Source organism: Tenrec ecaudatus, chromosome 6 (assembly GCF_050624435.1).
Source record: "Tenrec ecaudatus isolate mTenEca1 chromosome 6, mTenEca1.hap1, whole genome shotgun sequence".
Lineage (NCBI taxonomy): Eukaryota > Metazoa > Chordata > Mammalia > Afrosoricida > Tenrecidae > Tenrec > Tenrec ecaudatus.
The window spans coordinates 99195500-99220884 of NC_134535.1; the positions used below are offsets into that span (position 1 = coordinate 99195500).

General features: G+C 41.9%; 2 protein-coding genes and 1 pseudogene across 5 annotated transcripts in view; 2 read left to right on the forward strand and 1 right to left on the reverse strand.

Moving 5' to 3' along the window:
• BICD1 (BICD cargo adaptor 1) overlaps positions 1-25385 on the reverse strand; it is a 228890-nt gene that overhangs the window by 112143 nt on the left and 91362 nt on the right. For all 4 annotated transcript variants that reach the window (XM_075553038.1, XM_075553039.1, XM_075553036.1 and 1 more), the window contains exon 2: positions 3718-3930. In XM_075553038.1, coding sequence (XP_075409153.1) covers positions 3718-3930 — 213 coding nt within the window. The remainder of the gene's footprint in view (positions 1-3717; positions 3931-25385) is intronic.
• LOC142451112 (ATP synthase F(0) complex subunit C2, mitochondrial-like) lies at positions 8894-13861 on the forward strand. The gene is made up of 2 exons (XM_075553035.1): positions 8894-8907; positions 13295-13861. Exons 1-2 carry the CDS (start codon positions 8894-8896, stop codon positions 13725-13727), a joined length of 447 nt encoding a protein of 148 aa, XP_075409150.1. The 3' UTR covers positions 13728-13861.
• On the forward strand, positions 23907-24374 carry LOC142451113 (U1 small nuclear ribonucleoprotein C-like; annotated as a pseudogene).

Sequence of the window (25385 nt, forward strand, 5' to 3'; positions counted from 1 at the left end):
GGTTGCTTGTTTATCTTCAAACCTTTAAGACCCCAGACGCTTATCTTTTCATAGTCAGACACTATCAGCTTTCTTCACCACATTTGCTTATATACCTGCTTTGTCTTCAGCCATCTTGTCGGGTAATTGAGCATCACTGAGTGCCAGTTTAATAGAACAAAGTGTTCTTGTATTGCTATTTTTTCTAATTGTCATATTTCACTTGAGAGAGTATTTTAAAATGAATAAAAGTCATCCTACTATAAATAATATCTGAGATTTTGATTTAATACTAGCCATCAAAACTCCTCATCAATATAAAATAAAATAGTTATTCCTACTCTCCTTTTACAACATGTATTCAGCTCTGAATGTAAATTATAAGCTAAATTGCAAAACATAAAGACAGATGAAAAACAACATCAAGGGTGTATTACAAGCTTTCAGCCCATCCAAAAGAACCCTATCAACTCAACACATACACTCTTAAAGGGACCCATGTTGTTGGCCCCCTCAGAAGGCCAAGATATTGACAGTCTCTTCTGCTAATTACCTGGCAAAGAAGTTAGTCAAGTACTTAATTCAAGTCTTTGTGATATTTTAGAAATTTTCCCTTAACCATGAACTTTATGAATGTGGTATTATCTTCCCAAGGCTTCGGTCAACCAAATGATCTGAATTTGTGGTTCTAAAAGTATGACCTCCAGACCACCAGTGTGTACACCTCCTGGGAACTTTTCCCCCCAATGCCTTGAGTTAAGTAGATTCATAGCAACAGTGTAGAACTGCCCCTGTGGGTTTATAAGACTGTAACCCTTACTGGAGCAAGAAGAAAAGGGACAGGAAGTCTCATCTCTCGCCCAGGGAGCGGCTGGTGGTTTCAAATTGCTGACCTTGTTCTGTCCCAGACTTACCAAATCAGACTTTCGGGGGGGGGGGGGCAGATTCCTTTTTTAGTTAAGTTCTCCTGGTGAGTCTGATACTCTAGCTATTTAAAGTGTTTCTCAAAATGATTCTCCTTTGTGGCCTCAGTTCATTCCTAACCGACAACTTCATGTTTTATTAGCAACTCCTGCTGCTTATCCTGCATCCTCCCCCTGGATGCAAGCACTTCATGTGCAACTGAGCATGCTCATTAATCACCACTGTCTGGATTTGTATACAAATCATCTAGGATTCCCTGCCTTGTCTTCATCTCTTATTGCCCTTTACTGCCTCTTTCATAGGCAGTAGAAACAAATAGCTTACAAAGGATATCCAATGAAATGGGCAATCAACACAAGGTGGCTGGTCAAGTTCTTCTCTGTCCAACTGCCTGCCCCTGTGTGTTCTGTTGCCCATGTCACGTCCTTCCTGCCAACTTGCCACATGAATCTGCAGCTCACAGCTGCTGAGGGTGTCCCTCAGGGATATTCTGTGCTGTGCTTCACACAGGATGGTTGTAATGGAGTGAAATGTTTTTAATATGGCTCATCTACCCATATCTATGTAACTCCCACCAAATGACTGGGTGGGAAGATGCAAAAAAAAAGGTATGTATAACACTAATACAGAGGATTGGTCAGATTTATATACCACCTGCCCTGGTGATAAGGCCAAACAATCTTTGAAAGAGGAGCAGAGAGAGAGCCCAGGGCCATCAGAAGAGCAAGTTCCAGATTTCTGTCTAAAGTGGTGGAGGGTGAGACCAGAGGCACCAGAGACGATGACACAGAGACTGTGGGGTAGAGCAAGAGTAATGCTAAAACTATGAGACTGTGAGACAGAGGGACAGACAGACTTCCTGGTCCATGGGGGAAAAGGTCATGGGACCATGTAACTGAGAGACTGAGGACCAGAGAGGCTTGGTTGCTGGCTATGGAAAAGTCTTGCTGTGGACTTTTGGTAGTTTATTACGTCCCTAACAAATCCGCTAAATAATGAATATTGTCTGTGAGTTCTGTACAGCCATGGAAACAAAATATAGACCCCGGCTAGATGTAGAGTGGGTTAGTGTCAGAGAAGGTCAAAATGGATGGAGCACGGAGGCCTGTCTGACCCTGCCTCGTGGCAGTAGGGAAGGCAGAGGGGGTCGGAAAAAGCTGCCATGCCATTTACTGCCACGGTGTATCTTCAGTCCAGTGTGCAGTGGCTGCTATATCCTTGGAAGGCCTGAGATTGGAAGGGTGAAAGGCAACTCAGGAGGGGGAGGGACTATGGCCCCATATGGTTAGCAATAATGGCAAAACACCCGCACATAAAGATATGGGTGAAACGCAGAACGGGAGGGCAGCTTGTTATTGCTCTCTTTTCATTTTTATTTGTGTCATGGGGAAGTAAGACAGGGTACCCCGAAACAGTGTCATCTTTCTTGTAGTACCAAACACTAACTTCTACGTGGCTGACTCCTGTCTCCCTCTCCAGAAGCCATGTTGCTGTATTTGGGAGATTTCAAAGATAATGAGACAGATGAAGCAGAATCCTTCTTGTCAATATTCACTTAGTTCATGGACGGGGGAAGAAGTAAATGACTTCCAATAGTTCAATAAATTTGGACACCCCACTTGGCAGAGTGGAGGGACCGCAATAAAGAGGAAGGTCTCGATGAGATGGAGGGACACAGAGGCTGCAGCAATGGGCTCGGGCACAGGAATAATTGTGAGGACGGCACAGGACCAGCAGTGTTTCGTTCTGTTGCGCATCAGGTCGCTCTGGTCAGAACTGACTCCACAGCACCTAACAACAACATTACTTGGAAGAGGAAGATGAATTGATCATGCACCTTATAATTCACAATTTTGAACAATTTTTTCCTTCTTTTTCTGGTACTAAATGTTCAAGTTGTGTGAGGGATAAACCACTTGGTGGTAGACGCTGCACCTGTTCATTTATCAACCGCTGATGCAGGAATCTGCAGACACTGTCTCTCATCAACAACACTCAGATAAAGAAACTGGGTGAATGAACGAATAATAGGTTTCCAGAGAAGCTCTTAAAGGGACTCAGTGGACGCATCAAGGCGTGCTGGTGGTGGGCTGTCAACCACAGAGTCAGCAGTTAGGAAGCACCTGTGACTCAGAGGGGCAGTTTCACCCTGCCTGCACGGTCGCTATGAGTCGGCCTCCACTTGAGCACAGTCAGTTGGCTTTTTGTTGGAGGACATGAGTCTGCTTTGGGCTTTTTCTGCTCCCATATCACTCTTCCATTACGGACTTCCTCTGCCAGCCTGAAAGCTACACAGCACGTGATGCTGCCAGCTAAGAGTTGAAGAGCTAGATTGTGTCCGCTGGAGGTCCAGGGCCTGAAGAACACTGCTCCAATTCCCGGCAGCTATAGCTTGCTGCCTCGCCAGACTCTGAGCACTGCAGGACACTCCTCTAGGGCCTCGTCCCCCAGCTAGAAGACTGCTGAACCAACACCGCTGCCATTCTGAATTAGTGGAGGCATGGGGCACTACAGTGAAGCAAGATTCTTTACATTGTGGTAAAACAGGTCACAGGAAAGCAAGTGCTAATGTCACCATCTTTTAAAAATACCTTTGCAGTAACAGCAACAGTAAAAGAAGTAAGAGGCAGGAAAACTCCTCTCAGAACAAGCTGTCATTTCACAGAGAATGCAAAAAAACTGCCAGTCTCAGTGAAATGCATTGTTTGCTTAATACAGGTCTCTGCTTATAGCAAATACTGTATTCCTCTGTCCACAAAGAGCTTTCTCTCACACACATATCTGCCACAGAATTCTGTCTGTCCATCCATTTACCTCCTTCAGGTCCTGCATGACAGCCGTGAGCCTCTCATTTTCTGCCTGTATATTAGTGACCACTGCCCGGCTCTGTTTCACCTCATTCTGCATCTCCAGGATCTTCCCCAGATAATAAGCCTCCTTCGATGCCGACTCCTGCAGCAGTGTTTCCTCCCGAGTCTCTCCATCCTCAGCAACTTTACGGTGGATGGAGAAAGACTGCCCAAATGCCTGGAGAAGGGTTGAAAGGGAAAGTGCAGTCAACAAAATGAACAGAGCACTGTTAAACTAATAGCTAGAAAGGGGATTTTTTTTTTAACATAACAGATCAGCAGGTCCAATTGATGACTGAAATAATTAAAATTCAAACAATAAAGAGAAAGAAACGTTTCCATATCATACTAAAACAAACAAATGAGCTAAATAAAATTTACAAAGTATTGCTGCTGGCTTTTTGCCATCCTTGTCAAGACAACCCAACCCAACTCAACCCAAACCCAATCCAAACCAACCCAACCCACCCAACCCAACCCAACCCAAACCAAACCAACCCAATCCAAACCAACCCAACCCAACCCAACCCAACCCAAACCAACCCAACCCAATCCAAACCAAACCCGCTGCCACCAAGCCAATTCCAAAGCATAGCAACCCTTTATAGCATTCCCAAGCTTGTGAATCATTACAAGAGTAGACAGACTCATCTACAGGCTGACAAAGACACTGGTAGGTTCAAACCTTGCAGTTAGCAGTTCAATGATTATACAACAAAGTCTATTACAATCAATTATGATATACGATAGTTCATCAATAATGAACCCACCAAAAAACATGCTGTCATCTGCATTCTAAAATAAAACCAAATTATTTTCTAATTTTTTAAAAGTGTCTTTAGTCTTCTACTACATTAACAGTAAAAAGAGACCCATTATGACTCATATTGTACCCTAAGAGAAATTTTTATGAGTATTTGAATTCCCTCGGCCTATAAAAAGACATTTAAATGTAATCTCTGTTGAAGGAAACATATATTTATTTGCTCATTTATACAAACAGAAATAGAAGAATAAATTGGCTACCTACTGGAGGCAATTAAGGAAAGGAGGATGGAATGGGGATGGAAATGGACTTGAGACATGAAGAAGTGACACGGCTCCGAGTTGGTAGCTTTGGTTCTTAGAACTACAGCAATAGTTCAACTACTACCCCACAAGCAATAGTTAAAATCAATGTGTGTGTGTTACTCAAAAGAAAACACAGTTAACACATAATCTATGTTACAAAATGAACTGAAGAGCTGCACTGAAAAGGATGATAAAAGAAAAGAGCCAATCTAAGTCATCCTATAAGGCAGCAATTCTACTACATACTCTGAGGCTAAAGGAACCCTAGTAGCATAGTGGTTACTTGTGGGGTCACTAACTATAAGGTGAGCAGTTCGAAACCATCACTGCCACTGGATTTTACATGTAGGAACTGTTGACTGGTGTGTGTTCTACTGTGTATACATGGGCAATAGCAACAACAAAAATATTTTGTAAAAAAATAGAATTAAAATTGTAACTGCAGAATTTTGATGAATCCTAATTCATAATTATTGTAGCTCAGAGACTAACTGAACACAAGGGTTTCCAAAATCAGTAATTTTTTTAAATGAATAACTTGACCCTGCACTAGAGCTGATCTTAAAAAAGAGTGAAAATACAAGAGGGCTTCAAAAAGTTAATGGAAAAATTTCTTTATTTTTTCCATGAACTTTTAGAAGCCCCTTAATATGTGAGGTTACTCAATAGTTTTTCATTTTCATGCTAAAATTAATTTTATTGCAGTGGCAGCATTCTGTGTATGTATGTATGTATTTCCTAAAGGAGCCAAGCCTAATTTTTTTTAGAGTATCTGTGAAATGTTAGAAAGTACCATTTTTTCTAGGGTTTCTGCTCTCGGCTCTTCCTATTCCTGTACTTCATTAGAAGGCCTCTAGTTTCCCGATGAGTTTGACAGCACGGGCACATTGGAAAGCATGATATGAATGTTCATGGTTCTGTTTTTTCCCTTCAAGCACCAAAGTGTTACCAATCCTGCACAGCCTAACCCTAGAGATACCCAGGATCTGTATTTGCAAGTCTGTTTGGAGCTAAAAAAACTCAGAAAGTATCTATCTTTCAAAATGGGAAAAGAGAAGGAGATAGCACTCCTGTCTTACCTAATTCCGAATTGTCAGAAACTGAACTTGGATATGACGGCCAACTGACATCTAGCATTTGGCTACTGGTTAAAGATGGTTTACCGATGAACTATCTGGAGGAAAAACAACAGGACTGACAGTTCCGGGGGTACTTGGGGTGGGGGTTGGGGGGGTAAGGAAGTGGTGTTAACAAACACAGGGACAAGGGAACAACATGGGACCCAAAATGGTAGAGAGGGGGAGTGGCAGGCCTGGTGGGAAATGATCAAGGGTAAGGTTGCTTAGAGAAGAGGTATACTCTAGCCCAGGTGGCGACGAAGCATGGTAGTAGGGCAGGAGGAAAGTCAAGGGAGATGGAGGAAAGAGCTAGGAGTCAAAGGGCATTTATAGCGGTCTAGACAAAGACATGTACATGCAAATATATATAGGAGGATGGGGAAATAGATCTATGTGTCTATATTTATACATTAAGTATTAAGGTGGCGGAAGGACCTTGGGCCTCTACTCAAACACTCCCTCAATGCATGAATACTTTCTTTTATTAAATTGGAACTCTATGATGCTCACTCTCCCGACACAACTGCTGGAGCCAAAGTGGGTGAACAAGTAAATGTGGTGAAGAAAGCTGATGGTGCCCAGCTATCAAAAGAGATAGTGACTGGGGTCTTAAAGGCTTGAAGATAAACAAGCGGCCATCTAGCTCAGAAGCAACAGAGTCCACATGGAAGAACACATGAGCCTGTGTGATCGAGTAGTCCCGAAGGGCTCAGTTATCGGGCATCAAAGAACAAAAAAAATCATATCATTGACTGCACACCTCCATGATAGGATCGCTGAAGACAAATGGGTGCATAAGCAAATGTGGTGAAGAAAGCTGATGGTGCCCGGCTATCAAAAGAGATAGTGTCTGGGGTCTTAAAGGCTTGAAGGTGAACAAGCAGCCATCTAGCTCAGAAGCAAAAAAGCCCACATGGAAGAAGCACACCAGCCAGTGCGATCACGAGGTGCCAAAGGGACCAGGTATAAGGCATCATGCAAAAAAAAAAGATATATGTGTGTGTGTGTGTGTATATATATATATATACCATATTAAATGAAGGGGGAAGTGCAGAGTGGAGACCCAAGGCCCAAGTGTCGGCCAATGGAGATCCCCTCATAGAGGGGTTTAGGAGAGGAGATGGGTTAATTAGGGTGCGAGGTAGTACCGATGAAGAATACAGCTTTCCCCCAGATCCTGGATGCTTTCTCCCCCCAACTACCATCATCCGAATTCTACCTTGCAGGGCTGGATAGGGCAGAGGTTGTATACTGGTGCATATGAGGGCTGGAGGCACAGGGAATCCAGGGTGGATGATACCTTCAGGACCAAGGGTGTGAGGGGCGATGCTGGGAGAGTGTAGGGTGAGTGGGTTGGAAAGGGGGAACTGATTACAAGGATCCACATGTGACCTCCTCCCTGGGAGAGGGACGGCAGAGAAGGGGGGGAAGGGAGACTCCGGATAGGACAAGATATGACAAAATAACGATGTATAAATTGCCAAGGGCACATGAGGGAGGGGGGAGTGGGGAGGGAGGGGGAAAAAAACGAGGACCTGAATCAAAGGGCTTAAGTGGAGAGCAAATGCTTTGAGAATGATTTGGGCAGGGAATGTATGGATGTGCTTTATACAATTGATGTATGTATATGTATCGATTGTGATAAGAGTTGTATGAGTCCCTAATAAAATGTAAAAAAAGAAAAGAGAAAAAAAAAAGAAAATGATTAGGGCAAAGAATGTACAGATGTGCTTTATACAATTGATGTATGTATATGTATAGACTGTTATAAGAGTTGTATGAGCCCCTAATAAATTGTTAAAAAAAAGAGATGATTTACCAGCTGACCCTGTCACTGCCAGGTACGTCTTTCCTCCATCACCATTTCAAGTACATCCAACAAAGTGGGACCCACTCAGGGGAGAAGAAAAATCTTTTTTTTCATGGCTGTTAAAGCTGTATCCTTATTTGGAAACACAAAGCTACTTTCAATGTCTATTTGTAGGCAAACCTAAGGCAGTCAGGCTTCTGCTTAGATTTTGCTCAGATAGCAAATTTCATTTGGGTACTGAAATCATTTCTTGGGTAATTTTAATTTGAACTTAATTGAGGTAAATGGCCAGTTCTATACTCATATACAAGGGGAGAAGGGGTAATCCCATTAACCGGATGCTCATTTGTCTTTTTGATGTGAGGGTGATAGGGCATTTTGAGTTCATTCTACCAGGTCAGACTGTTAATCAAAATATTTAGAAGTTCTGAAAAGATTGCGTAACAGTGTTCACCAAAAAAGGCCTGATTTAGCTGGCTGGACCAGAGGATGTACATTGGTACAGATAGGAATTGGAAACATAGGGGATCCAGGACAGATGATCCCTTTAGGACCAGTGCTGGGAGTGGCGATATCAAGAGGGTAGAGGGAGGGTGGGGTGGAAAGGGGAAACCAATTACAAGGATCTATATATAATTTCCTCTCTGGGGGGTGGACAACAGAAAAGTGGGTGAAGGGAGATGTCTGACAGTGTAAATATATGATAAAATAATAGTTTATAAATTATCAAGGGTCAATGAGGGAAGGGAGTGGGGAGGGAGGGGGAAAATGAGGAGCCCATGCCAGGGGCTTAAGTGGAAAGCAAATGTTTTAAGAATGATGAGGGTAATGAATGTACAAATGTGCTTTACACAATTGATGTATGTATGTTATGTGATAAGACTTGTATGAGCCCCCAATAAAGAGATTTTTTTAAAACGGCTTGATTTGTGGCAGACAGGGGAGTAGTTTTGCACCACGACAATGCACCTGCTTACGCATCCATCTCAGTACACCAGTTTTTGGCAAACAACAGCATGCCTCTCTTGCCTCAGGGACCTAACTCACCTGACCTCGCTGTATGTGACTTCTTTTTGTTTCTACAAATGAAGAGGAGCATGAAAGGACAGCGAGTTGACCACCCAGAAGAGGTAAAGAAAAAAATGCCGGAGGTGCTGTCTGTCATCCAAACAGATGAGTTTGAAAAATGTTTCCAAATATGGAGTTGCATACTTGACAAATGTATTAAATGTAATGGAGAGTACAGCGAAGGTGATAAGGTTGTTTTGTAAACAAAATTTAAATACATAGCTTTGAAAAAAATTCCAGGTTTTTTTCTGGGTTCCCCGCGTATTTCTTATTTGAAACTGAGGGAACCAGACGTCTTCATACACTTTGTTTTATTTTTTCATACACTTTTAAAGAGAGCATTTCATGATTTCTTTTCTTGCATATAGCTAGAGTTGCATCTCATTACTTGGAAAGAGGTACGTCTCAGTGTGCCACAGGTGCGTTAAAATGCACGCCAGCTTAAGCCTAATTAGCTACACAAATAGCATTTTGTTTTCTCCTTCTACTCACATAACTTCTTAATCCAAAGAAAATACTAGGTTTGAATATTTTATACGTTCCTGTTGAGGACAATATGTTAGTTGTTCAGTAGCATTTCATCTTCATTATCCTCTCAGAATGTGAAAAATAAAAGTATGTATATTTAATATTTCACTCTATCTTTAAAATAGGCATCGTTGGATAGAGTATATTCATTCTCCACCTTTTGAAACCATTGAAGAAAAGTATACAAAGTCATCAAAGAAAGACATTATACCTAATGTTAAAATTGAAACTGCAAAATAATGCTAATTCATCAATTCAAACACTCATGTATTTTTCTCTCAATGAATATTTACAGAGCTTATACTGTGGCTAGACTCTGCTTTAGGCATTGATGATTCAATAATTTTCTAGTAATAAAAATTCTTGATTTCCAGGAGAGCCTAACTTAATGGTATTGTAATAACATGGAGATAGTGAGAATGGTAACATGTTATGAAGTATATAGCCAATGTTATTGAATGACCTTCATAGAAATTGTGAACAGATGTATGCTTGGTGTGCACATTCACATGTGCATGCGCACGCGCACGCACACACACACACACACACACACTCCCTGCCCTCCTGCAGCACAGAATCTAGTGATATAAATAAGTTAGTTAGTGCGTGTACGGCATAATTCTGTGAAGACGCTAGGGGAGAAAATGAAAGCCAGGATAAAAGTCTAGGCCAGCACTGCCCAGTAGGACCTGCTGCAGTATCTACCTGGGCTGCCCAATACTAGTCATTAAGCACTTGGAATGAGTCTACTGTGACCAAGGTCCTTGCATTAGTTTGCGAGCACTCCTGCAACAAGGTAGCAGCGACTTTAAGCAGCACAAATGTACTTTCTCACAGCTCTGGAGGCGAGAAGCCCACATTTCAGTGTTGGCAGAACAATGTTCTGCAGGCTTTAGGAAATGAGTTTTAGGGATATCCTTTTGCTCCGTTTCCAGTAAACCAAATGCATCTTCACGTGCTTATCTGCCCATTCCTGTCTCTCCCCTTCTCCTTTGTAAGGAGCAACTCTGATTGGATTAGGACCCGCCCTACTCCCGTATGACTTCACATTAAGTTAACTGAATCCTTGCAACACCCAGTTAACACAGTAACGCCAAAGACACTATTTCTAAAGAAGGTTATGCTGACAGGTTCCAGGAGCTAGGACATGTGTGTGTGTGAGTGTGTGTGTGTGTTAGGGATATAATTCAGTCCATGACCAAACTGAACTGCTAATGTTATGTAATTAATGTAATTTCTACACAAGGATAAAAAAAACCCCCAACTCATTACTATTAGTTTGTTCGTCCAGCAATTCATTGAATTTTCAATATTCTTCACCAACATCATAATTCTAATGGTTTGATTCTGCTTCTGATTTCCTATTTATTGTCCTCCTTTCCTGTGCATATGAAGTGCTTGGAAATATCATGGTTTGAGTCAGGCACCCCTAAGTCATCAGTGACATCCTTTTTAACACCTTAAAGAGGTATTGTGCAGAGCTTCCAAAAGCAATATGCTGCTTGACCTTTTGACTACCACTTCCATGAGCACTGATTGTGGACCCCAGAAAAATGAAATCCTTGACAATTTCAATCTTTCTCCCTTCATCGTGTTGTCTTGTTCCAATTGTGAGGGTTTTGGTTTTCCTTACACTGAGTTGCAATCCATACCAAGGTCGCAGTCTCTGATCTTCATCAGAAAGTGCTTCAAAGCCTCGTTGCTTTCAGCAAGCAAGGTTCTGCCACCCACGTGTCGCAGGCAAATAAGCCTTCCATCCAATCTTGACACCACATTCTTTTTCATAAAGTCCAGTTTCTTTGAATATTTACTCAGCATGCAGACTGAATAAGAATGGTAAGAGGATACAACCCTGATGAACACCTTTCTTGATTTTAAAGCATGTAGCACTCCCTTATTCTGTTGAAAAGACTATCTCTTAGTCTATAAACAGTTCAGTGTGAGCATAAGTGTTCTATAATTCCCAATCTTCTCAATGTTATCCATAGTTTGCCATGATCCACACAGTCAAGTGTCTGTGCATAGTCAATAAAACACAAGTAAACATCTTTCAGGTATTCCATACTTTAAGTCAAGATCCACCTGACACCAGGAATGATATACCTTATGCCGCATCCTCTTGTGAATCTAGTTTGAATTTCTGGAAGCTTCTTTTCCATATACTGATGTATCTATTGTTGTCTTCAGCAAAATTTAATTGCATGTGATATTACTGATATTATTCAATAATTTCCACATTCTGCTGAATTGCCTTTCTGTGGAATGGGCACCAGGTTGCTGTATTCCCAATTTTTTAGTGTAGATCAGTGAGTGCTTCTAGACCTTCATCAGAATGCTGAAACATTTCCATTGATATTCAGTCAATTCCCGGAGTCTGGTTTTTAGCTAATGCCTTCAGTGCAACTTGGACTTCTTCCCCCAGTGCCATTGGCTCTTGATCATCTCCTCTTTAAATGGCTGAATGCTGACCAACTCTTCTTGGTCCAGGGCTTCTGCATTCTTCCACCTTCTTTGAACGCTCTGGCATCATTCTAGATTTTGCCCATAAAAATCCTTCCCTATTGAAACTTAAGGTATGAATTCTTCTTCCATTCTTTTAGGTTGAGTGATGCTTAGTATGTTCTTTCTTTTTTGGCTTTTTAACTCCAAGTATTTGCACACTGAATTCTAATACTCTGCTCTGTATTCTGCGGTTGCCCTTTGAAATTTTCTGTTCAGCTCTTACTCCATCGTTTCTTTCAGGAATTCTACATTCAAGAGCAAATTTCGGCATCTCCTCTGACATCTACTTTGATATCTTCAGGTAGGATCTACTCAAGGCTGCATTTTGGAGATCTGGCCTGGGGTTGCACAAGCGTAAGTCGTGCCCTGTTGTGCATGGGGGAGGTCCTTAGAACAACCTAGTATGTTCATCTGTTGAACACTAGGGTGGGGACTTATTTTCTGCCAAGGGCCATTTTGATATTGATACCATCATTTGCATGCCATACAAAATTATGAACTTAAAAGTTAGCCTTCCCAGAACATGTACACTGGTACAGATAAGAGCTCACAACACAGGGAATCCAGGATAGATAAATCCCTCAGGACCAATAATGAGAGTAGCGTTACCAGGAGGGGAAGGGGAAGGTGCAGGGAGAAAGGGGAAACCTATCACAATAATCTACATACAACCCCCTCCCAGGGGGATGAACAACAGAAAAGTGGGCGAAGAGGCAGTGGTCAGTGTAAGGCATGAAAAAAATATATAAATTATCAAGGGTTACTGAGAGATGGAGGTGGAGGGACTAAGCTGATATCAAGGGCTCAAGTAGAAAGAAAATGTTTTGAAAATGATGATGGAAACAAATGTACAAATGTGCTTGACCCAATGGATGGATGGATGGATGGATGGATGGATGGATGGATGGATTGTGATTAGAGCTATAAAAGTCCCCAATAAAATGATTTTTAAAAAATTCGAAAAACTTACCTGCTACATTTAGTCAAACATTTACCACATATACTCAAGTATAAGCCGACCCAAATATCAGCCAAGTCACCTACTTTTACCACAAAAACTACATTAAAAATGTGCTGAAAAAACTCGGCTTATACACACGTACATACCGTAATTGACTCACCTCTAATTTGAGGACTAAAATTACTTCTCTTCCTCATCCCTGCTCCAACACAATGTACATGTCTCAATCATGGCTCCATCCTCTTTCGATACTCCCTCCTGTAACCATGACCTGACTCCAACCATGCATTTGTGACAGTTTTCTTTGACCTCCCATGTCATTTTTAAAGTTCTGTATATCAGTAAATACTTGGCCACCATTATGACCTCATGCTGTTTTCCTCATCTGGGAAATGTCTTAGCCTTTTTCTTGCCCTTGTCCCATTTAAGAATAAATGTTCTCTTTAAAAACAAAATTGCATTGCTGTCTTCTCTACACTAGGAGCAGCTTGCCTGCTACTGTCCCTCACCCCCTAAAAATGTACGCCTGCGCCAAATTCGTCTCCACCCCTTCCCTGGTTAGGAGTACCTCCCAGCTGCTTAGCCGACCACTGTCTGTCTTGGTGCAGAAACAGCCTGAGACACTGACAGACGAGCGCTTCAGCAGCTGGACAGCCCCACGTCCCCTGACCTCACGCATCCCTAGTCGCAGGGACATTGACACAGCCGCCAAGTTCATTGGGGCCGGGGCTGCCACAGTTGGAGTGGCCAGCTCTGGAGCTGGCATTGGGACTGTGTTTGGGAGCCTCATCATTGGTTATGCCAGGAACCCTTCTCTGAAGCAGCAGCTCTTCTACGCCATCCTGGGCTTCGCCCTCTCGGAGGCCATGGGGCTTTTCTGCCTGATGGTGGCCTTCCTCATCCTCTTCACCATGTGAAGGAGCCTGCTTCACCTCCCAGAGTTCTCTGTCCCGCGCCTCGTCTGCCCTATATGTCTGCTTTCCCTGCACCTCCCCAGGCAGCCCGGGGAAAGAAATTGGCTCAGGGTTTGACAGAGGGAAGACAAATAAATACTGTACTAATAAAGAAAAAAATTGCATTTTGGTTCTTGTGGACTTTTAGTTTTCTTCATCTTCAAATGAACTTGTGTATGAGCAACGGGTGATCTGTTCCAGTGTTGGCTCCTGGCCTGGTTTGGGTTGATGACACTGAGCTTCTGCAGCCTTTCTTCTCACAGGTGTAGTCGATCTGATGCCCGTACACGCCACCTGAAAAGTTCCAGGTGTGTAATCGTTTCCCCTCTATTATGCTTGCTCTGGTTAAGTACACCTATATCACACTATACGAAATTCTAGAAAATGTAAACTCATCTGTAGAGACAGAAAGCAGATTGGTCTTTGTGCTGAGGAAGAGAGTGGTGAGAGAGCATGAAGGGGCACAAAGAAAGGATTTCAAAGGGGCACAAGGATATTTTGAAAGGTGATGGGCATGTTCATTGTGTTGGTTGCAGTAGAGCTAGCACAGGAATACGCTATTGTGGTTAGGTGCCAGGAGTCAGTTCTCAACCATAGTGACCTTATGTACAACAGAACAAAACACTGCCTGGTCCCTTACCGTGCTCATAATCCTTGTACAGTATGAGCTATTGTATCCACTGTGTAAATCTATCTTGTTGAAAATTACATATATCATCTTTTAAAATTTATATACATATTGCTTACTTTCTATTGTATCAAGTATGACACCCTTTCTGTTCACCTAAGAACATGTCCTAAGAATGTGAGACAAAGTTTCACCAAGATTACATTTGTTAGTGGGTTAACTGGGGAGATCAGCCTCCCATCAGGAAAAAATGCTTAGCACTACTTACACAGAACACAAGAGGAGACTAGGTACTATATTCTTAATGGGACACCTTTGACATAGTTCCCATCCAACCCTGGGTGACTCAGACTGTGTGCTATAGACTACTGGGACTTCAGACCCTATCCTTTTGAAGAAGCCAGATGGTGCTTGGCTATCAGAAAGCATAGCATCTAGGGTCTTAAAGGCTTGATTTCAAACAAACAGCCACCTAAATGAGGCAGCAGCTAAGTCCACGTGGAAGAAGTACATCAGCTTGTGTGATGCAATGATTGTAAATAATAAAATCCAAAATCTGAAGGAGGGAATGGTATCAGATGTTAAATTGTGAACACCCCATTTGCAGAACGATACGGATGACAGTGGAAGCCCAACATCCATTTGCAGAGTCCACACCAAGACTCAGCTTCTGCTCTTTGCATCCACTCAGAACACAGGCCTGGGTTGCATGCATGTAGCCCTGTGATGGACAGCACCTCATTGTACGGTCGAGTATGGCAGATGTGGTTAGGCTAAAGTGTAATACCATATAATTGGATCGCTCTTTGACTCACTTTAAAGTCACTTCCATTTTTAATATTTTCTGCTATCTTTTTTGCTTTGTCTATGCTTTGTCTAGTCATTGTTGTTCCTTTTTGTTTGCTTGCTTCCTGTTTTTGCACTTTGCTTCATGTTTTGTACGATTTTCTGTATATCAAGTCCAGGATAAATAGATCTACAGAGATGTTACCTGGATTGATAACTGTCTAAGGTCATAGCAGGGAAAGATGCGGCAGAATGAGGAAGAGAAGAAAATGTTCTGAAATTGATTGTGGTGATGATTGCACAAATCTTCCTAATGCGACTGAATGATTAAATTGCATATGTGAAGTATATGCCAATAAAACTATTTTTTTAAGTCTCACCACGCTTGCTTCCAAGAGGAGTTTAGATGTATTTATTCCAGAGCAGATTCGTTCATTCTTTTGGCAGTCTTCTGTACTTTCAATGTTCTTTACCACGATAACTCCAAGGCATCGACTCTTTTTTCCCTTATTCCTTGTTCACCTTTACCATGCAAGAGGTGACTGAAAAACTGTGGCTTGGGTCAAGTGCATCTTAGTCCTCAAGGTGACACACTGCTTTTAAAATACGTTTAAAAGGCCTGTTGCAATATATTTTTCCACTGCTGTGTTTGATTTCTTGACTGCTGGTTCCATGGAAATTGATTGTAGACCCAAGTAAATTGAAATCTCTGGAACTTCACTTTTGGCTATTTTCATCAAGATTTTGCTTATTGATATAGCGTGGTGATTTTTGTTTTCTTTTTGTTGAGGTATAATCCATGCATATTGCGGGCGGCAGCCTTTGATCTTAGCCAGTAAGTGCTCTAAGTCCTCTTAGGACTCAGCCGGCAAGGTTGTACCATCTGCATATAGTAAGTCATTACAAGAATCTTCCTCCAAACCTGATGCTGAGATCTTTAATATCAGGAAAGGTGCACATCAGAGCTTGTCACCATATTTATTCAATTTCTATGCTGAGCAAGTAATCTGAGAAGTACAGATGTATACATTTGTTAACATTTATTAAATCTTATACTTTAAATACATGTAGTCCATTGTGTATCACTTATATCTCAAAAATTTCTACAAAATTTTGAAAAACACAAATCTCAAATTGCTATATTAAATTCAACAGGTATGACCATTTTAATAAACAAAATCAGAACAAACATAAGAGACAAAAGAAAAGGATAATAAAATTTGTACCATGATTTATTGAAAATGTCAGTATAAACATATCTTGACTCAGAAGCAAACCAGTTACAAGGAGCACTAAACCACTGATACACTTTAAGCACTATTTTCCAAAAGTCTGTGTAGCAATTCACAATCATAGCGGCAATTTAGAATCACCTAGAACTTTTTAAAAACATTGACATACAGACTACAGCTACAGAGGTTTTAAGTAAATGGATCTGTGTTAGGATACAAGTGTTAAGATACACTTAGTACACCAACCCTACACAAACTATTCCAGAACATAAAAAAAGACGGCAAACTCCTGAACTCTTGCTATGAAACTAGTACAACTCTGATACTGAAACTGGGCAAGGATCCAACAAGAATAGAGAACTACAGACCAATATCCCTAATGAACATCGATGCAAAAATCCTTAACAAAATGCTGGTCAATAGAATACAAAAGCATAGAAAACAAATCATTCACCATGACCAAGTGTGATTAATACCAGGGATGCAGGGATGGTTCAACATAGAAAGATCATTAGTATCATTCACCACACTGACATGAAAAATTATAAGAACCACTGATAATATTGATAGATGCGGAAAAATCATTCAACAACACCCAACACCAATTCCTGTTTAAGGCACTCAAGAAGATAGGAATGGAAGGAAAATTCCTCAAAATAATACAAGATATATATGAAAAACCAACAGCCAACGTGGTAGTCAATGGAGAAAAGATTAAAACAATCCTACTGAAAAAGACAAGGATGCCCCTTGTTTCCACTCTTATTTAAGTTAACATCATATAAGAGGTCTTAGTTAACACCGTAAGAAAAAGAAAAGACATCAAAGGTATTGACCTGGGGAAGGAAGAAGTGAAACTATTGTTATTTGCAGATGATATGATTCTATATAAGAAAAATCCCAAAAGCTCCACAAGAGGAGTACTGGACGCAATAGAGGAATATGGTAGAGTGGCAGGATACACGATAAACAAACAGAAGTCTATTGGACTGCTATACACATCAGACAAGACCACAGAAGAGGAAACCCAAAAAGTGGGACCATTCACAAAAGCCAAGCACAAGTTGAAATATCTAGGGATATACCTTACTAAAAAAACAAAAGATTTGTATGAGGAAAACTACAGAACACTATTACAAGAAACCAAGCGTGACCTCAACAAATGGAAGGATATCCTTCGCTTGTGGATCAGAAAACTCAGTATAGTAAAAAATGTCAGTTCTGCCCAAGCACTAACTTTAATGCTATCCCAATACAAATACCCTTATCTTTCTTAAAAGAAATGGAAAAACTGATAACAAACTTTATATGAGAGGGAAGAAGCCCAGAATTAGCGGAGAATTCCTCAAGAAGAAGGACACAGTGGGAGGGCTTGCTTTACCTGACTTTAACACATATTATACAACCACATGGTGTTGGTATAAGAAGGACAGATACTCAGACCACAGGGAAAAGAACTGAAAACACAGAAATAAAATTATCAGCATACAGAAAACTGATCTTTGATAAGAGCCCAAAAAATATCAAATGGGAAGCAGATGCCCTCTTCAACAAGTGATGCTGGAAAAAATGAATATCTACCTGCAAAAAATAAAGCAAGACCCTTATCTCACTCCACGCACAAGAATAAACTCAAGGTGGATATCAGACCTCAAGGTAAAACCCCTAACTATTAGCGCCATCAATGAGGGAACTGGGACCAACCTGAGAACTCTGGCGCAGGGAATACACAGGCTATCAGAAATAGGGAAGGACCCACACACAGAGGCACAATTTTTGGCAAGTGGGATATACTGAAGACAAAACACCTGTGTGCCTCACAAGAATTCACCAAGAGAGTTGTAAGAGAGTGTGGGGGGAGGTCAGATGCTTACAGACATCCTCCTCTAGGGCAGTTAGTCACCAGACTACAGGGTAGGCCTCACGCCCTGCTACTGGGGACAATAAACTATTCCTCCCTGAGGCCTGCGACCAAGCGTTCACACCCTACCAATAATGGTAGGGAACAGGCCAAACTGACTCTGTGACATTCAAAGTTAAGCTGCCATCCTAAATCTAGGATCTGCCCATCTTGTCACATGTATACCCCCAATCCCTCCTCTCCCTATTGCATGCATGTCCCTAGACCACCCCCTCTCATTATTGTATTACCTATAGCAGAACCCCTCTCTGTGACGTTTGTACTCACCTGTAATTAGGGGCTTGCATGTCCCCAGAGAATATAAAAAGCCTGGGCTAGCATTAAAGATCGCTCTCTCCCTCCATGTGGACCACCAAGCGGGGCTGAGGTGAGCATGCACCATGATTGTGTCTGACTCCATATATTTCAATACTTCTCTTCTATCTCTCATGCTCTCTATAACTTTACTATGATATTTACTTATTATCGCTGTACAATTGTGCCTACCAGACCCGTAATGGTGTGTTAGGGGCTGGCTTCCCCTGACAAGAGAGCCCAGACTGGGAAAACATCATTAGCAATGACATATCAGACAAAGGCCTTATTTCTAAAACCTACAACGCTCTGCTAGCTTCCAAAAAGAAAACAACTGATTGCCCACTGAGGAGGTGGGCAAAGAACCTCAACAGAAGTTTCACAAGGGCAGAATTATGAATGGCCAATAAGCATATGATAAAATGTTCCCAATCATTAGCCATAAGATAAATGCAAATTAAAACAATGATAGGGAGAACCAAGTACAAGAATCTATGTATAGCCTCCTCCCTGGGAGATGGACAGCAAAGAAGAGGGCGGATGGAGATGTCGGACAGTATAACATATGACAAAATAATAACAATTTATGAATTATTAAGGGTTCATGAGGGAAGGAGGAGAGGGGAGGGAAGGGGAAAATGAGGAGCCGATATTAAGGGCTCAAGCAGAAGGAAAATGTTTTGAGGATGATGATAGCAACAAATGTACATATGTGCTTGACACAACGGATGGATGTATGGATTGTGTTAAGAATTTCATGAGCCCCCAATAAAATGATTTTTAAAAATGTTACTGCAACTCCCCCCAAAAAACAATGAGGTACAAACTAATATCCTCAAACATTGCCCAATTCAAAAAAATCAGAAAGCATCATGTGCCGGAGGGGCTGTGGGGGGACAGGAGCTCTCGTCCACTGCAGGTGGACCTGTAGTTATGTACAGCCACTACAGAAATCAATTTGACGACATCTAAAACAGATGGAAATTGAGCTACCATACGACCCAGCAATCCCCCTACTGGGCATACATCCAGAAGAGGCAAGAAACAAACCACGGCCAGACATCTGTGTTCTCCTAATTCATTGCGGCAAAGTTCACAATTGCAAGGAGTTAGAAACAACCCAAATTTCCATCAACAGATGAATGGATTAAAAAACTGGTGCATACATACAATGGAGTACTACGCATCCCTAAGAAGCAGTGATGAACGCATGAAGTACATCACTGCATGGGAAGAACTGGAGAAAATTATGCTAAGTGAAGTAAGACAAGCACAAAGGGCAAGTTCAACATGAGTCTGTTAAGGTAAGTTTAAAAATGCAAAAGGGGCATAGGGAAAAAGCTGCTGTATACTATACATACATTCCTGGGGTGAGGTGCAGGTAGCATGGCAGGGGTCAGACCAAATCCAGGGATACATATGGTAGCAAACTACAAAGGCAGGGGTGGGTGGAAGACATGGGTATTGGGGGAACAGGGCACTAAGCCACCCAAGGGGAGGGTATTGTTTATATCTTCACAGGGAACGAAGGACCAACCTGGTGCTCCAAGACATGAATGTGACATACTGGCATAAAACAGGGAACTAATAGAGAGGTCTACGGAGCTGAACCCAATCCAAACTATGAGGACAGCCCCCCTCCCCCCAGAAGAAGTCAATTCAGAGGACAGCACTGAAGCCACAGCTCAGGGAGAGGGACATGTCTGATCAGAGAACACAAGAGCAAATGAAAGGGGAAAAAGAGAGAGCGGAACATATCCTGGCCCAGCAATCCCTGAGGATGATATTCCTGCTCAGAGCAGCCAATGCACAGAGAGGACCATAGGGCCAGTCCCGCCACGAGACATGACGTCTCTCGATGACCCATAGTGCTCCGGGGGACAACACTGAAGACAGTACAGGAATAGTACCTGATCTTTTTAATTGTTAATTACATGTATGGCAAGCTTCTTCCCCCAACTTATGGCTTGCTCTTTTTACAATGTCATTGATGAAGTCCCATTTCCCAAAGGATATGTTTCTGTATCCCTATTCTTGGTCACATATATGTATGCCAAGTATCTATCCCTGCCCGCTAGTGTGTGGCTTTCCCTCTCATTCTTTTAATGATACCTTTTGACGTAACGGCATTCATTTTAAGGTGGTCAAATGATCAATCCTTTGCCTTAAAGTTAGCACTTTTATCTTACTCAAGAAATTATTTTCTCCTCCAAGATCATTTAATAAAGCTTTTCTCCTACATCTTCTTCTAGAAGTTTAAAAGTTTGCTGTTTACATCTAAGTCCCTGAACCACCCGAATTGTTTTAGTGAGTGAAGTAAAGATCTGTTTTCATTGTCTTCTAGCTGAATAATCAATTTCCCTAGTACCATTTTATGAACTGTTGATGAGGGCTAAAACGGTCATATATCAAACTGACAGGTGCACTTGCTTTTAGGCTGTCCCATAATGCTCCGCTGATGTTTAGCAGGGATTGAAGTGAAAAGCCGTTCTTCTGAGAAGGAGTACCTTGCATCAGCCAAATCTTGCTCATTAAGATACTCACTGTCAAATAACTGCAGCAAACGGAATGTCATACCAACATACCCTAGTGGCAATCTATACGTAAAATTATATACTTTGTACAAGTTTATATTGAGGTTGAAATTTAATCAGTGCCACTAAGCTTATCCCTCTTTTTGTTAAACCCAGCATGAGTCATGGGATCTCGAAATGGGTCAGCCAAATGTGCACATGGGAAGGACGTAGCATGAAACTCCATGATGTGGGTTGGAGAGAAAAAAAGGAAAGGATATTTTGGGAAGTGACGTTTAATAATTTTTTCATGAGCAAGAAGAGCATCACTGTACTGGACACTTTAAATGATAATAGTTCATTCTATTAAGTAAACCATTAAATATTTTAAGTGTTTTGTTCCATTTATTAACTCTAGTAATTCATTTATCGTACAGGATAATCATATTCTCATGTAGGTAAGACACCTAGGTGAGCTCATGATGCTGCTGGAGTACTGCACCATTGTCAGCGTTGTCTGTTTTTAGATCTGCCCTGGGTATGGGGCAGGGAAGCTCCCGAGGATCCTGGCCCAACTTTGACTTAATTGTTCAGTTAGAACCAAGCCAACTGCCATCAAGTCCATTCTAACTGCTGGTGATCCCATGTGCTGCATGGGCTTGCCTAGAGGGCTGTCAAGAATGTGACCTTTCAAAAGTCGAGCATCAGCCGTTTTCTCAGACACTTCTAGAACTAGGTTCAGTCAACCTTTCCGCTGGTAGTTGAACACTTTATCGTTCAAGGGCTCCCTGAAGGAGAACCACCAGGACTTGAAACAAGTCTGACTCCGAGCCATTACTATTCCACGAGGCTGCACCAATGCAAGATTTCAACAGCTCGCTGCTTTTTGGACTCCTCGTTGTTCTTATATTGGAAAACTTGTAAGGCAACGATCTAGCTCAGGGGTTGGCATACTTTTGAGACGGAAGAGCCAATCTTGTCCCTCACAATCTAAAAAGTATTCAAAAGCTGGAAATATATTTCTATAAACAAATTAAATCGCCGTGATCAGCATATAATCGTTAAACTTTTAAAATTTTACTTAGAGCCACATGCCCATACCGAAAGCAAGAGCCACATCTGGCTCTCGAGCCACCGTTCACCAACCCTGCTCTAGCTTATTTCCCCCCATCATTCCACAAATCTTCATGTGGTGTCTGACACATGTCAAACTCTATCAGGCATTGAGTATATCAAGAAAAAGGCTGTGCCCTCTGGCCTTCTATCATTTATCCATTAATTTGCATCTCCTAATCACCTGCTATATGTCAGGCGCTCTGCCAGCTACGGAGGATACACACAATCAAGAGGATTAAGAAATCTCGTGGAAAACAGGCATGTGTATGACGTGATTAATTTTAAGTATCTAGAAGGTGGGATTGTTGTTGCTGGGTGCCATCGAGTCAGCTCCGGCCCATAGCAGCCCTACACACAACAGAACAAAACACTGCCTGCTCCTGGGCCGTCCTTAAGCTGACTCCGATGCCTGAGCCCATTGTCGCTGCCAAGGTGTCCATCTCCTTGGGGGCCTTCCTCTTTTTCACCATCCCTCCACTTTACCAAGCACGGTGTCCTTCTCCAGGGACATGTAAGACCAAGTCTTGTCATCCTTACCTCTAAGCAACACGCTGGTCATACTTCTACCAAGACAGACCAGTTTGTCCTTTTAGTAGTCCATGGTACTTTCAATTGTCATCTTCAGCACCACAATTCACACGCGTAGATTCTTCTTGGTCTTTCTTAGTCAATGTCCAACTTTCACATCATACAAAGCAGTGGGAAATGCCCTGGCTTGGGGCAGGCACATCTTCGTTCTCAAAGTAACATCCTTGCTTTTTAATACTCTAAAAGGGTCTGTGCAGATTTACCTAATGCAACGCGTTGTCTTTTGATCTCTCGACGGATGCTTCAAGCAAGTCTTGAAAATAGTCTATAGATCTTGCAGGGAGGGGGAACAAAGATGTGGGAAGGAAGGTGGGCATTCTGGGAAGAGGAATGTCTGGCTGGTGTGTTGGACCTAAAGTACTGGGTGCAGGATGCAGACTTGCTATCTGTGCTAGTCATTTCTGATGCATGGCAACCTCATGCGCTATAGAGTAGAACTACTTCATATGGTCTTCTTGACTGTAATGTTTACAAAAGGACATCTCCACGCCTTTTCTTCTCCAGTGTCACCAGGTGGATCTGAACCACCACTTGATTACCCACTTGGTTACCAGCCAAGTACCAAATATTCTGCCGCCTACAGCACATGCGGTAGAAGGAGGAACTACTGAGGTGAATCGCGTGGCAAGAAAAGCCAAGGACTATGGAATTCCATCCTAGGCAATTTAGACCTTATCCCAGGTAAATGACGAATGCGGCTTTTATTTAAAATCTATTTTATTTCTTTCCCACAATATTAAAATTTGTATAAAGTGCTAGACTGTAATCATCAAACATAATACATACATATATTTTCCCTCTCAGTTTTCAAAACATTTTTCTTTATGTCAGAAAGCTTTAAAACTTACACATGGGTCTACTAACCTCAAGGTCAAAAGTTTGAATCCACCAGATGAAGCTTTCTACTCCCATAAAGAGTTACAGTCTTAGAACCCCACAGGGGCAGGTCTAGGCCATCCTTCAGGGTTACTCTAAGTTAAAATTGACTCAATGACGTATTTTTATTGAAATATATGAGTATAATTATTAAAGAAAATATAGGTAGCAAACGGTCGGTTGAGCAACATGCCTAAGTTTAATTGTGACTACTGCGATACATACCTCACCCATGACTCGCCGTCTGTGAGAAAGACACATGGCGGTGGGAGGAAACACAAAGAGAGTGTGAAAGACGACAATCAGAAATGGATGGACGAGCAGGCTCACAGTCTGATTGACAAAACAACGGCTGCATTTCAACAAGGAAAGATACCTCCTTCTCCATTCTCTGCTCCTCCTCCAGCAGGGGCCATGATCCCGCCTCTCCCCAGTCTTCCGGGTCCTCCTGCCCCTGGCACCCCACATGGGGCTGACCACCATGATGCCAATGAAGGACCCTCTTCTTCCTGGAATGATGTCAGTGTGACCTGCTCCTGGACTGAGGCCACCATGGGGGGTCACATGCCAGTGATGCCTGGGCCCCCAATGACACGGCCCCCAGCCCATCCTATGATGGTGCCCACTCGGCCAGGAATGACTCGACCAGACAGATAAAGGCAGCGCACAGCCTCTTTGTAGTACGTTTTTCTTACTGTGCCCCCTCTCCCGGAGATCTATTGCTACGACTCTGGATGTTTTCTAACAGCACATCGTGGAAGACCTGCTCCCCCTTTCTCTCAAAAAGAGAATAGTTTTTGGAGTGTAGTGGACAAAAAGCAGAACAAAACGATTTTTGTTTGTATTGTGACATGTGAAAATAAACTTTTAGTTAAAAAAATATATACAGGCAACGACAAAAACCAAAGAAAAAATTTACCTGTTGTAACACCTCTCTTCCCTCACTTTCACAAGTTAAGCATGTTTGTCATCTTTAAATTTTTGCCTACTCTTCTCTATTGGGTCCTCTGAGGTCTTAAATACTTGTTCTTGTTTACCAGGGTCCGGGCCTCAAAGTAGGATCTAGTCTTCTATGCTGGGAACCATGGCCAAGCCATCTACCTAGGATTACAGCCACCTTCTATCCCTTTATTTCCTAGGGTCCCACTTTTTCTTTGGGTTCTAAATATGATATATGCTATAAGAAATCTTGGGATAAAATGCTGTACAACCACTATCTTATAATTATTATACTGGCCAATCTTATTTCTAACAGTTCATGCCACTTTCCTCTAGTTGGTCAGAAGAGAGTCCTTATTACCTAGTCACTGAGCAAACAGACTGAGACTCAAAGTGGAAAAAACATGTGTTCAGCAGGGAATTCCAGATGGGACTCAGATGGACACATTTTATGAGCATGATAACCAAATACAAGTCTTCAACTGATATACATATTTCAAGTTCTATTAAGTAAAGTATGAATAAAAACAGGAGAACTATTTTTCTGGGTCTTATCTAATGGATGTGTATGTCATTAAAGTATTATTAGATGCCCTCAAGTCGGCTCTGACTCACAGTGACCTTATACCAAAAAGCCTGAAACATGACCAGCCCTGTCCCATCCTCCCAGTTGGGTTGAAGTCCATTGTTGAAGACACGTGTCGACCCAACTTGAGGTTCTTCCTCAGT